Here is an 11,656-nt window from a genome sequence, read left to right as displayed (position 1 = left end):
TCTTTATAACACCACTCTGTACATTAACCTTGCTAGTACTTTAGCCTGGCTGGCTCTTGCTGCAAGTTCTGTATCTGCTACTAAATGGTGCTCTATTACAGCCACCAAGAAGGACATTCAAATGATATAGATGTGAAATCTGGCGTTGGGAGAATCTTCAGAAATATCCGATGTCCAGTTCCAATATTGGCTTGAATATGTGTAACTACGCAAAAAGTCTGTGCTACGTTTTAGTCCATATGAGTTCATACCCTGCTCTCTCTGGGACTATAACACATTCCACAGCTGTAACAGCTGTATAGTGCTCATGTTAATCTGTAAGGATAAAACCAAAATGTCTCTACATATACATTACATGGACAAACCTTCCGAAATCAAGGGTATTAAAAAAAGAGAGAAAAAAGGAGTGTGTCCTGCTTTGGTTGGGGCAATTCTTTAGGGAAGGCTTTCTACTAGATTTTGAAGCATTGCTGTGATGGTTTCATTGCATTTAGCGACAAGAGCGTTACTAGGATGTCAGATGATCATCACCTCACCTCACCCCCAACTCATCCAAAATTATTTGATTTGAGCACAGTCATTCCAGAGATCACAGTTCCAACGCTCCACAGCTCAATGCTGGGGGCTTTATTCCTCCACTAGCCCACACCTGGCATTCTTTCTCCTTCCATATATTGCTCATCTCTGGCACGCACTTACTTCCAGAACTCAGCGGCTAGAGTTCTCACTTCCAGCAAGAATCTGCACACATTACTCCCATTACTCACAAGGAGCTGCACTGGTTACAAGCCCTGGTCACTACATTCTAAGACCTTCACGGTCCGACTCTGGTTTATCTTGGAGAGCTCCTCCACCTTTACTGCGCCCCTTGTATCCTAATCCCTTAGACAGCAGCTTGCTAATTGTCCTTTGCACTGCACTTTCCACTGTGGGCTGCAGATCCACACCTGAAGACCTTCTTATTTGAACAATCCTTTCTTTCTTTTCATCACACCTTTTTTTTATGCTGTAAAGCATTATCTTGTTAGCGATCTTGGGGTTGTGAAAGGTGCAATATAATCCTAACTATTATTATTAATTATTATTATTACTTCAATTACTACTATTGTTATTTCTAATGGGTATCTGTGTATCTGTACTTGACAAGCTGTGTGTGTGCATGCACGCATCTGTGTCAGCAGCGGGTGCAACTTAAAGTAGATAAATGCATTCATTAGAAGGGGAGTCCACAAACATTGGGACATAGTGTCTCGTGCAACCTGTTGCATTTCCATTTGCGTTACTTATCTATGCATGTGTGTGATCTGGGCTGTTAGTGATATATCTGACCCTCCCTGCCCCCTCTCAGGGTTAGATGGCCTACACAGAGATCAGAGCGCTAATAGGGTCCAGTGGTTAATAACAGCATTGCTGCCAATGACACACTGCTAGCACTCAAACCACAGCAATTACTGCTCCCTCATTCAGAGGGCTGTGCGTGCGTGAGTGTGTGCGCACGCGTGTGTGTGTGTGAGAGAGTGCGAACACGGTGGGGGCAGATTCATTTCATGTTGGGAGCAGATTGTAATTTTGTCAGGCTGTGTTTTAGTGGAGATGTGGGGTAGCTTTCAGTTTAATTAGCCAAACCATTTACTCTCGCACGCTCTCCCTCTTCCTCTCTGTCGGCCTGTTCTTCTGTCTGTCTTGCTCTCTTCCTCTCGCTCATTCGTTCTGTTCTGTTCTCTCTCTCTGTTTGCTTTCTCTCTTTTACCCTCTCACTCTTGTTTAGTAACTGGTGATTAATTGCTGTAGTTTTATTTCACTAAAAAGAGGTTTTTGTTGTTTTTTTATAATAATATTTATGTATTAATGTATTTATTACTTTTATTTATTTATATATTAATTCATTACCAAGTAGCATTATTTTCACATGAACCTTAATATGAAAACCAAATTAATGAATGCACTTCTCAGTTCTGATCAAATACCGACTGATTTAATATGTATTGATATCTACACTGAGGAGCCAAAACATTATGACCACTTACAGATAAATAAATAGCGTTAATTATCTCATAACAAGGGTGATTGTGAAGATCTGGGCTGTCAAATGTGAGAGAAATGGGCAACATGAAGACCTAAGCTACTACTAGATAAGAGCTAAATAAGTGGAAGCAGCTCCTAAACGCTAGAGCTTCCGACAGTGATCCCACAAACCGAAGATGGAGCTGGACTCCCAAGGGACATTAATGCACATGGGCAGCGAAGGTCCCGTCTGGGCCGAACAAACAGTAAGGCTATTATTCATTAGGGTTTAATGGTGGTTACGGGAGGAAAGGTGTCACCTCAAGTCCCTAGAATGAAAGCATGCGAGCATCAGAACTGGACCTAGCAGCCATGGAAGACGGTTGCCTGATCACCTGCAGCATTACCTCTTGGAGGCCCTGGAACGAGCAACCTGATCCACAGTGGTTCCAGTCCTCAATTTCTAGGACTTTTAAAGGGTTAAAGGGTCTGCTGGTTGCTTGTGAAGGACCATCAGCATCTTAGGTCTTAATGCTTGTAGATTTTTAGTTTATGTGGTGGAATGTGTTCACGTGACCTTTTGGCCTCAGTCGACTAGATTGTGTTCCTCCCTTTCTAATGCCTCTCTCTCTCCCTCACCCTCTCCCTCTCTCTCTTTCAGGTCATGTGGAGTTGACGTATTTCTGCAGCTGGACTGAAGTGGAGGAGTCCTGTGATCCTGAGGCCATCACGAAGATGTACTGTGCACCAGGTACATCCTTTCTCACATCAGAGTTTGGTGTAAAACTGAAATGCCCCAAAATGCAGTGCCAAAAGGTTGCTTCTTTTAGCAGTGGGGCTAATTTGGCTGTCAAGTAGCCAACAACTAGCACACAAGAGGTGCCAGCACATTGGTTTAGCAACAAAAACAGCTGGTCTGTACCTTGAAAATGGAATTGCTTCAAAAGATCCTCTCAGATGATGATCTCCACAGCCACATGCTTTGTGTTGTTATGATATTAAGCATATTGCTCCTTGGTTTTAGGGTGCGTTTTCCTTGCTTTATCAAAATGGAAGGTATTACAACCAGCAGAAGCATCCAGAAACCAAAGCGTTGCTTCTACTTATGGTTGGATTTAATAAAATATCTGGATTCTGACGAGATACACTACTTTCAATTCCCAAGATGTTTCAGTACACATTAAACCAGTGTTCTGGGAATTGGAAAGGTTTTTAAGCGGTGCATATCCATCCACACGACACACGCACACACACATCGCAGTGCTAGCAGTCATGCTAGGTGGCTTAAGGATGCTCTTTTAGGCCGTGGCACTTTTTAATAAGTATGAAAGCAGGATTTCTGATACCCCAAAAGCTATACGAAAGCTAACCAAAGCTCTGCCATATGGTTCAATCTCTGTTAAAGGCTTACAGAGTCTTCAAACCAAGTGAGTGTGACCTCGCAGGATTTAACTCCGCAAAGGAATGATGGTGTGTGGGTGTGTGTGTCAGTGCTTGTAGACAGCATTTGAAGGCTTTATTTAGCTGCCTTACAGACATTTTGAGGGTTACAGTAGTTTGAGGTGAATACCGTTTATCCAGATGAAGAATAATGCCTAATGAAGACACAGTCAGCCTACAACTGGCCTCTCTCTCTTTCCGGGTCATTAAAAGTTCGTCTTTTCCGACCCCTGTCGTTCAAGTTCCATTGGTCAGACTCTGCTGTGAAGAAACAAAGCCTGCGTTAGGATCGCCGGGGTATGAGAACCATCTGAGAAAATTTCACGATTCTTTTTCTTCTTCGTATTATTATATATTGACCGTTAGAAAAAAACAGGGTATTTTTTGGATGAACAAATGTATTTACTGTAGTTAAAATGATTTATTTATTAGAACGCTGCACGTGAGGTGAACTATACCTTTGAACTAATTTATTGCCAGCTGATTATCTGTTTTTATAGGTTGGAGCGTTCATGTGTATTAATTTGCCCTCTAGAGGGAGCCACATCACAAAATTGTTGCGCTCTTTGAGCCACGGCTTGACTGTGTTCCCTTGTCTCACTGTCTGTAAACTGTCCTCCCTCACGCTGGATTGACTGTCCACTACTGCTTTGTGTTCAGATCCTTTATTTCACTTTTCATCTTCTTAGAATTAACACTAGAGACATCCACTACACAGACACAGAGAGAGAGAGAGAGAGAGAGAGAGAGAGAGAGAGAGAGAGAGAGAGAGTCACTACCTTCAGAGAGTGTAGACCAAAAGTGCTGAGATTTGCTCATAGTGTGTGCTTATAAGGTAAAGGAGGAAACAAACAGTGAAATGTACACTATACGGACCAAAGTATTAGCCGAGACACCCGCTTGTTTCTTCTGAAATCCTGCTTTTGTTGGAGTAACGTCTCTACTGTCCAGGGAAGAAAGCTTTTTACTAGATTTTGGAGCATTACTGTGAGAATTTGATTGCATTCAGTGACCGGAGCATTAGTGAGGTCAGGATGTTTGATGATCCCCACCCCACCTCATCCCCAACTCATCCCAAACTCATCCCAGAAGTACTGGATGGAGCATCATCCATCATAACAGAGAATACAGTTCTTCCACTGCTCCACAGCTCAATGCTGGGGGGCTTTACACCCCTGTAGGCCAACCTGGCATTAGACCTTATGCCAGTAGGTTCATGTTTCTCTGCTCCAGAGAGTCCTATTCTATTGGCAGTACTTCTGTACGGGGACTAGACAAGCTGTGTGTGTGCATTTGCACATATGTGCCAGCAATGGTGACACATGGTGAACTCTCTCACTTCTCTACATGCGAATACTGCACACACACAAACACGGACACACACATACACACACTCCCTCACTCTGTGGATAGTGTGTTTTTCAAGCAGTGAATAACAGAAGGGTGGGCTGGGAAAAGTAGACTGTCGGTGTTGATTTGACACACCTGCACAAAAGGCTTTCCATTCTCCTCTCTCTCTCTCTCTCACACACACACACACACACACACACACACACACACACACACACACACACTCACACACACACTGTCTCTCTCTCCCCTCCCCCTCGTTTACCCTCTCTTTTACTCTCCCTTTTTCACTGTGTCTCTCTCTCTCTCTCCCTCTCTCTTGCTCATTACTTTCTGAATACACATTTTATTAGAAGTTCATTTTGGATCTCAATGTTATCAGTAGGTGTAATCTTGCAGTTTCTCAGTCTGATCAGACTCATCTACAGCTCTGTTCTAATTTATTTATTCATTTATTTGCAGCTCCTCAATGATCAAAAGTTAGGCGGTATCGGCATCATATCACAGTCATTATGCACATTTATCTGCAGCCGGGCTGCTATTTTGTGATTGGGAACAGTGATTTCCAACATTTGACCAGTGCACATGTGTTGTACAAGCTATGTGTGTGTGCGCACGCGTGTCTTGAGGCACTTCTCCTGCGGTGTGTTATGCTGCCGGCTGCTTCCTCCCAGTGACAATAGAGCGGTTCTTTAGGGAAATGAAACGTTTCACCTGTTCCTCCAGTGCCTCTGTCTGAGGAGAGCAGCACTTCCCTCTCAGTCCTCGAAACGGAACAGCGAGCAGCGATGGCTTTCAATCACACACACTCGAAGCTGCACACCCACGCCAAGCCTGGATGTACAGGCCAAATAGAGGAACTTGTTCCTTCTCACTCTACGCAAGATTACTGAACAACTCAACAACCGATTGTTGAACTAACTTGAAGTGACGCTGACCGCAGTCCGCTTAGACGGAACTTCTGGTGGCTCAGAGTGAATGGAGGTCAGCGGAGGCCCTTCTTTACCTAGTGGGCCTGGACTAGATCAGACTTCACAGCCCCCGACTTCATAGTCTGTGTCAGTTAATGCTGAAGATCTGTTGATACTGAGCCCTGATCTGATGATGTGCAGTTCTCAGACTGCAGGCTGGGGTTCTAAGAGGGCTGCAGATAAAGTAGTATATCGCTAATATGAGAAGGTCCATCAGTCGTGCATGTGAGCAATGGCTGCAGGGAATCTTTAGCACAATGGATATGTTTCTGTTGCATCTAGGACCTGGTTAAGTAAGTGACAGTCAAGATAGTGGGCCGAAATAGGGCTCCATAAAGGGGGCCTTGGACTAAAGGTTTAGAACCACTGCAGGATGTGTACACCTTAAGAACCTGGAAAAAGGTAAATCTATTGCTAGGTTGCTAATTCAGTTATCAGCAGTAGTGATAGGTGACTACTGCAGCGGTCAGTGAATCATCCCATCAAGGGTTCAGTTTTCCCTACTTTTGCTGTAGGCAGCTTTAAAATACTGAAAATAATGAAAAATACCCTTTGTGTTCAAAACCTACAAGATAGATAACATCAACAGGCTTCAAGTTCAGTGTTGTACTGAATAAGTCATGAAGTAGAGGTTTGTTCCTTCCTTTCCACCTTAAATGTAGTTATAAATTATATAAATGCAGTTATATTCTGGTACAATTGGAACAGAAAATACAAAAAACAAACAAACAAACAATGCTCTTTAATACCTGAATGTACCATTGAGGGTAGGAACAGAACATTAGAAAATCCTGTAGTGTCTGAAGGTTACTGCTGCGCCATGTATGGTAGAATAAGAAATTAATTTAATATTCAATTTATATATATATATATATATATATATATATAGGGGGGGAAGCATCTCTGGTAAATAAAACAAAAACAAAAACAGAGCCTCCAGTTTTTGAATGTTCTGGCTGCACCATTTAAGGTGACATGGGAAATTCAGTCTAACAAACAAAAAAAAATTAACAAAGAAAGACCAGCCTCTCTGGTATCTGTATATCAACTGCTGTACCATTTGAGGAGAAACAAAGAATTGCAGAATTAAAGCAGGAGAAAAATGTGTAGATTTGCAGATGGTTCTGTTTTCCAAAAATGGTTTCATGTTACAGGGTTTCTCAAACTTTTTGCAGTCAGGAACTACTTTCTGTGTAGGGGTGGCAAAATAATTCCACGGACCCCCTACAAATTTATTAGTGATTGCGCATTTCAAAAACCATAGCAACCACTATCTGGACACTATTTTGCAACAAGGACAACCACTTATTTCTTTTGTCTCATGTGAAAGTTTTTATTGGCTCATTTAAAAAAACAGACCTCTTGCTAAGGATCCCACTCTGAGAACCATGTTTGATTAAAGATCCTTTCTTCTGTACTGTACAGATAATTAAGTGATCAAGAGTTGAGAACCTTCACACATTTTCTGTTAGTTTGTACTTATTATAAAACTATCTCTATACTTTTCTCTCTCTCTCTCTCACATGCACTCTCTCTCTCTCTCTCTCTCTCTCTCTCTCTCGCTGTCTGGTGCATGCTCGCTCTCTCTCTCTCTCTCTCTTTCTCTTGTCTCCTCTTGTTTGCAGCGCAGTATAATGGTTTCCTTCCCTGGAGTCTCGTAGACATTAATCCTTTGTGATGACAATCGACCTTGCTGAGAGACTTCTGTGTGTTATATGTATGTGTGTGTGTGTGTGTGTGTGTGCATGCCCAGCATCACCCTGAGCCACCCCTCCATCTCAGACCCACACACAGGTACAGCGTGAGTCTGTTTGATGATGATCCTTTAGATAACGCTGTCACAACATCTCTGCCGCGTCTTTTTCACGAAGCAGCGCTGCTCAGTTGCAGCGGCCGGCTGCAGGGCGCTTTCAGCCTGACCCTCAGCAGCCTCACCCCGGCTGGAAGAGAGCGGCGGAGCGGCTGAGGGTGGACCACGCTGGGCCCCTAGCTTCAGGCTGTGGCTCTACTTGACTCTGTGCTGGAGGAGCTGGTGAGCCATCTGGTCCCCCTGCTGAAGCCCTGAAGCCTTGGAGCTGGAGCTGAACCCCCTGTCAGTCTCAGTCTAACTCTCCACCCCCAGAAACCCTGAACGGTCTCGAGGGGGGGGTTGGGAGGGGGGTTGAAAGCGGCCCGCCCGAAGCTTCGGCCAGAGAGGAAGGACGACAGCACCTTCAGAGAGGAACATAACTGACTCAGAGCGCTGTGCTTCCAAAGTGCAGAAGCAGAAAATCCAAGGACGTGCTGTAGGACTGAGTGTAGTTTAGAGGAAACGGTCACCCAGAAAGCAGTTTTTTCACCTTACCTCACATGTACTGGATCAGCCAAGATGTTTGCTTCCTTACTTTTACTCCGAGTTTATATGGTGGCTTTTACCCCACCAATTGAAAAGAAACGTGGAAACCTCTCACCTTAAACAGTGTGGAGTCATTCAGCAGTCTTTAATAGAGTTGTTTATGTGGTTTCTGAGGCTGCATGACATGCTGTTTTCTAGAAGCATGGACTTTGCAACTTTGTTTGTATTTTAGCTAGATGTTAACTACTCTATCCACTGTTAGCTAGATGTTGACTTGTGTAGCTGACGATGGATAGATATTGACTAGTATGTCTGACCTTGGATAGATGTTGCGTAATCTAGCCAACATTGGGTAGATGTCGACTAATCAAGGCCAACATTGGGTATATGTCGACTAATCAAGGCCAATGCTGGATAGATGTAGACTAATCAAGGCCAACGCTGGATAGATGTCGACTTCTCTAGCTCATATTTGGTATATTTGGACTCCTAGCTCATGTTTGATCTTTGATGTTAGATGTAGACGTTGACTGCTCTTACTGATGTCCAGTAGATGTTGACAAATCTTGCCAACGTTAAATGGATGTTGACTGCTCTAACTGATATTATATTAGATGTTGACACGTCTAGCCTAATATCAGATAGGTGTTGACTAATGTACTTGGTGTTAGATAGATGTTGACTACTACAGATGACGACTGCTCTACTGTAGCCTGATGTCCGATTGATATTGGCTACTCTAGCCGACGTTTGATGGATGTTGGCTACTCAAGCCAATGTTAGATATTGACTACACTAGTAAATGTTAGCTCTAGATGCTGTCCGCTGTGCTTGATGTTCGTTCAATATGAAGACAAGTCCTCATTAACATGCAACACTGTGCTGGCAAGCTGTGGCCACTTGTTAGCTGCTTGACAAAGAAAGCCTCCATTACTAATTGGACACCAAAACCCTAAATGTCCAGATTTAGTGATTTTTATCTTGCTGAGTTACACAATTGTTAACAGCAGTAAGGCCCATACTGAGAAAATGTTCAGGGGGGAAGTAAAACTGCAATATAACTGAGGAGAGTACAGTTTAGTGGCAAGTAGAAGGACATTGGCTATAGTAACACTTTCTAATAACATATTTCATATTATATAATACATTTTATATTATTTAACTATTTTTTAAAAACATAATCTAATGGCCGCTGCTGCTGTTATTTCATTTAATGTCAAGTTCTGACAGAAATTTAAAGGGTCAGGCTTGACACGTGGCTCAGTTGAGCTCTGACAGAAAGTTGGACAGGCTATTTTTAGATTCTAAACAACTGTACCAAACTCTGTACCAAACTTTATGGTTTTGAATTGAGTGTGTAAGGATTTAGGCTTGCGGTTTGCGCAGTGCTAATGGGAGGGCCTGAGACTCAGTCACTTGTTAGCTAAGTTAACCTTATGCCTTATTCTCCAGCTGCATAACTAAAGCAGCAGACGTCAGCCACTGAACAGGTCTTGGTCGATTCTCCTACAGTTGAGCTAAAGGGACAGTCAGTGTTGTGTTTTTTTTTTTTTTTTTTTTTTTTTTTTTACAGACCTGCTCTTTTAATGTAAAGCGTACCTAGGATGCGGGGGTCAGCCTGAGTTTGACCTGCGGCCTGTGTGTTTATTCAGGGCTTGGCTGTAATGTGGGTTGAAGCAAAGGTCGTTTTGGAGCAAAACGTTGAGGTGCATGTAAATGTATGGACAGTGGACAACATAATAAAATGATTTAGATTTAATTAAACTCTCCTGTGTGGTTTGGGCTTCAGTCTGCTTTAAAAGCATTTGTCCAGTGTTGTCTGAATGCTAAGGTCAGGCATATGGAGGTCTGGCCTTGCAAATTGTTTTGTGTGTGTGTGTCTGTGTCTGTGTATATATGTGTGTGTGTGTGTGTGTGTGTGGGGGGGGGGGGGTGGTGGTGGTGGTGGAGTGTAGTAGTTGACCGTTTTATTATGTAAATCACCTGCTTTACAAAACAAGACCTTCTGTTCCTCTTCATGTGTTTGTGAGTGTCTTTGTGGGTGGGTGGGTGTGTGTTCTACCCGTGTACCTGATTTACATATTCCTTTCTTAAGAAGCAGGAAACAGACACTCCAGAAAAGAGAAATGGTTTTCCAGTGAAATGTTTCAGGTTTCATTTGTAAAACTGTCACTAACCGTTATTACTCTCTCTCTCTTTCTCACTCTCACTGTCTCCGTCTGTCAATCGTCTAGAGGTGGGCGGGATTGCTGAAGAGACGGCGGCCTGTGATTGGTGGAGTTTGGGAGCGCTTCTCTTTGAGCTTCTTACTGGAAAGGTAAGAGTCCGCTTACGAGAACCTCACACCTCCAAAATGGAGAAGGAAAACATGCCTTTAACTGTAAGTGATGAGTTTATGCAGGGCTTTCCAAACTGTTTTTATTCTGGAATCCACATATACACATAGTGTGCCGACTTCCACCAAACAGGACGAAATAAGCCTCTCATGTTTTAGTCCACGTTTCTGCAATATTGCATTACATATCTGGTGAGATAATGGAAGATAGAAGAATATTAATAATCATGATTGACATGGGAGTCTCATCAGTGTGATATTTGTGACCACTGCTCGAGGAGCAGGTTATAAACAAACAAACAAAAATGACACTGTGAAAATGAATAGATTGATCTCTTTGTATTACTGTAAGTTACTGCCCACACGTCATGATGCTCCTCTACAGATTATATACCAATGTTCAAATTGTTAGCAAATTATGGTGGTAAAACCTAAGGTTAGGGTTAGGTTTAGGCCATGGATAGAACTTAGGATAAGGTTTAGGCTATAGATAGAACTTGGGGTTAGGTTTAGGTCATGAAAAGAACTGAAGGTTTGGATTAGGTTTGGGTACAGATGAACTTGGCTAGGTTAGGGTCAGGCTTAGGTTGAGTAATAGTTAGGTTTAGGTTCAGATTGAATAGAATCTATTGCATTATTGCATTTTAATATTTTAAATTAATAACGACTATATTAAATAAATATACATGTATACACACTCACCACTGTGTACACAGTGTCTCTTTGTACACACTCACACATACACAGTGTTGATGACGACTGGTATTGCCTCCAGCTATGACTGGCAGAGAAGAGCAATTTATTTTTTAGTATGATCAAACAGAGCGTCCACACACACACACATGCACGCACAGACCATTACCATTATCCTTTCACCCTCAAGCATCTTTTTAACTAGAATACAAACATAATTTGTAACTTATTGCCAATGTATTCACTCCCAGTCTCTTGGGACCACACACACACACGCTGTGACTCACACATACTCCGTTGCTTTAAGAGGGAGAGATGGTAGATAAGGTGTTGGCTGCAAGGTGAGGCTGAAGTGACTGAAGGAAATTCTCATTTAAATACATCAGCTACTGTGGGCTGACTCCCCTTTCCCTGTCATAGACACATACTGTTTGTCCAAACGTATATGGACAGCGTTTCTAATTAGCAAGTTCAACTAGTCTAATACGCACCCATTGCTCACTCGGGCTTAGAGATCGGCTGATATGG

The 11,656-nt window shown here is 42.7% G+C and overlaps 1 protein-coding gene across 1 annotated transcript in view; it reads left to right on the top strand.

Moving 5' to 3' along the window:
• Positions 1–11,656, top strand: part of rps6kc1 (ribosomal protein S6 kinase polypeptide 1) — a 48,485-nt gene that overhangs the window by 30,347 nt on the left and 6,482 nt on the right. Inside the window, exons 14-15 of the mRNA XM_072695397.1 lie at positions 2,666–2,755; positions 10,335–10,417. Coding sequence (XP_072551498.1) covers positions 2,666–2,755; positions 10,335–10,417 — 173 coding nt within the window. The remainder of the gene's footprint in view (positions 1–2,665; positions 2,756–10,334; positions 10,418–11,656) is intronic.

The sequence above is a fragment of the Salminus brasiliensis genome, chromosome 1 (genome assembly GCF_030463535.1).
Source record: "Salminus brasiliensis chromosome 1, fSalBra1.hap2, whole genome shotgun sequence".
Classification (NCBI taxonomy): Eukaryota; Metazoa; Chordata; class Actinopteri; order Characiformes; family Bryconidae; genus Salminus; species Salminus brasiliensis.
This window is presented reverse-complemented; position numbering and strand designations above follow the sequence as displayed.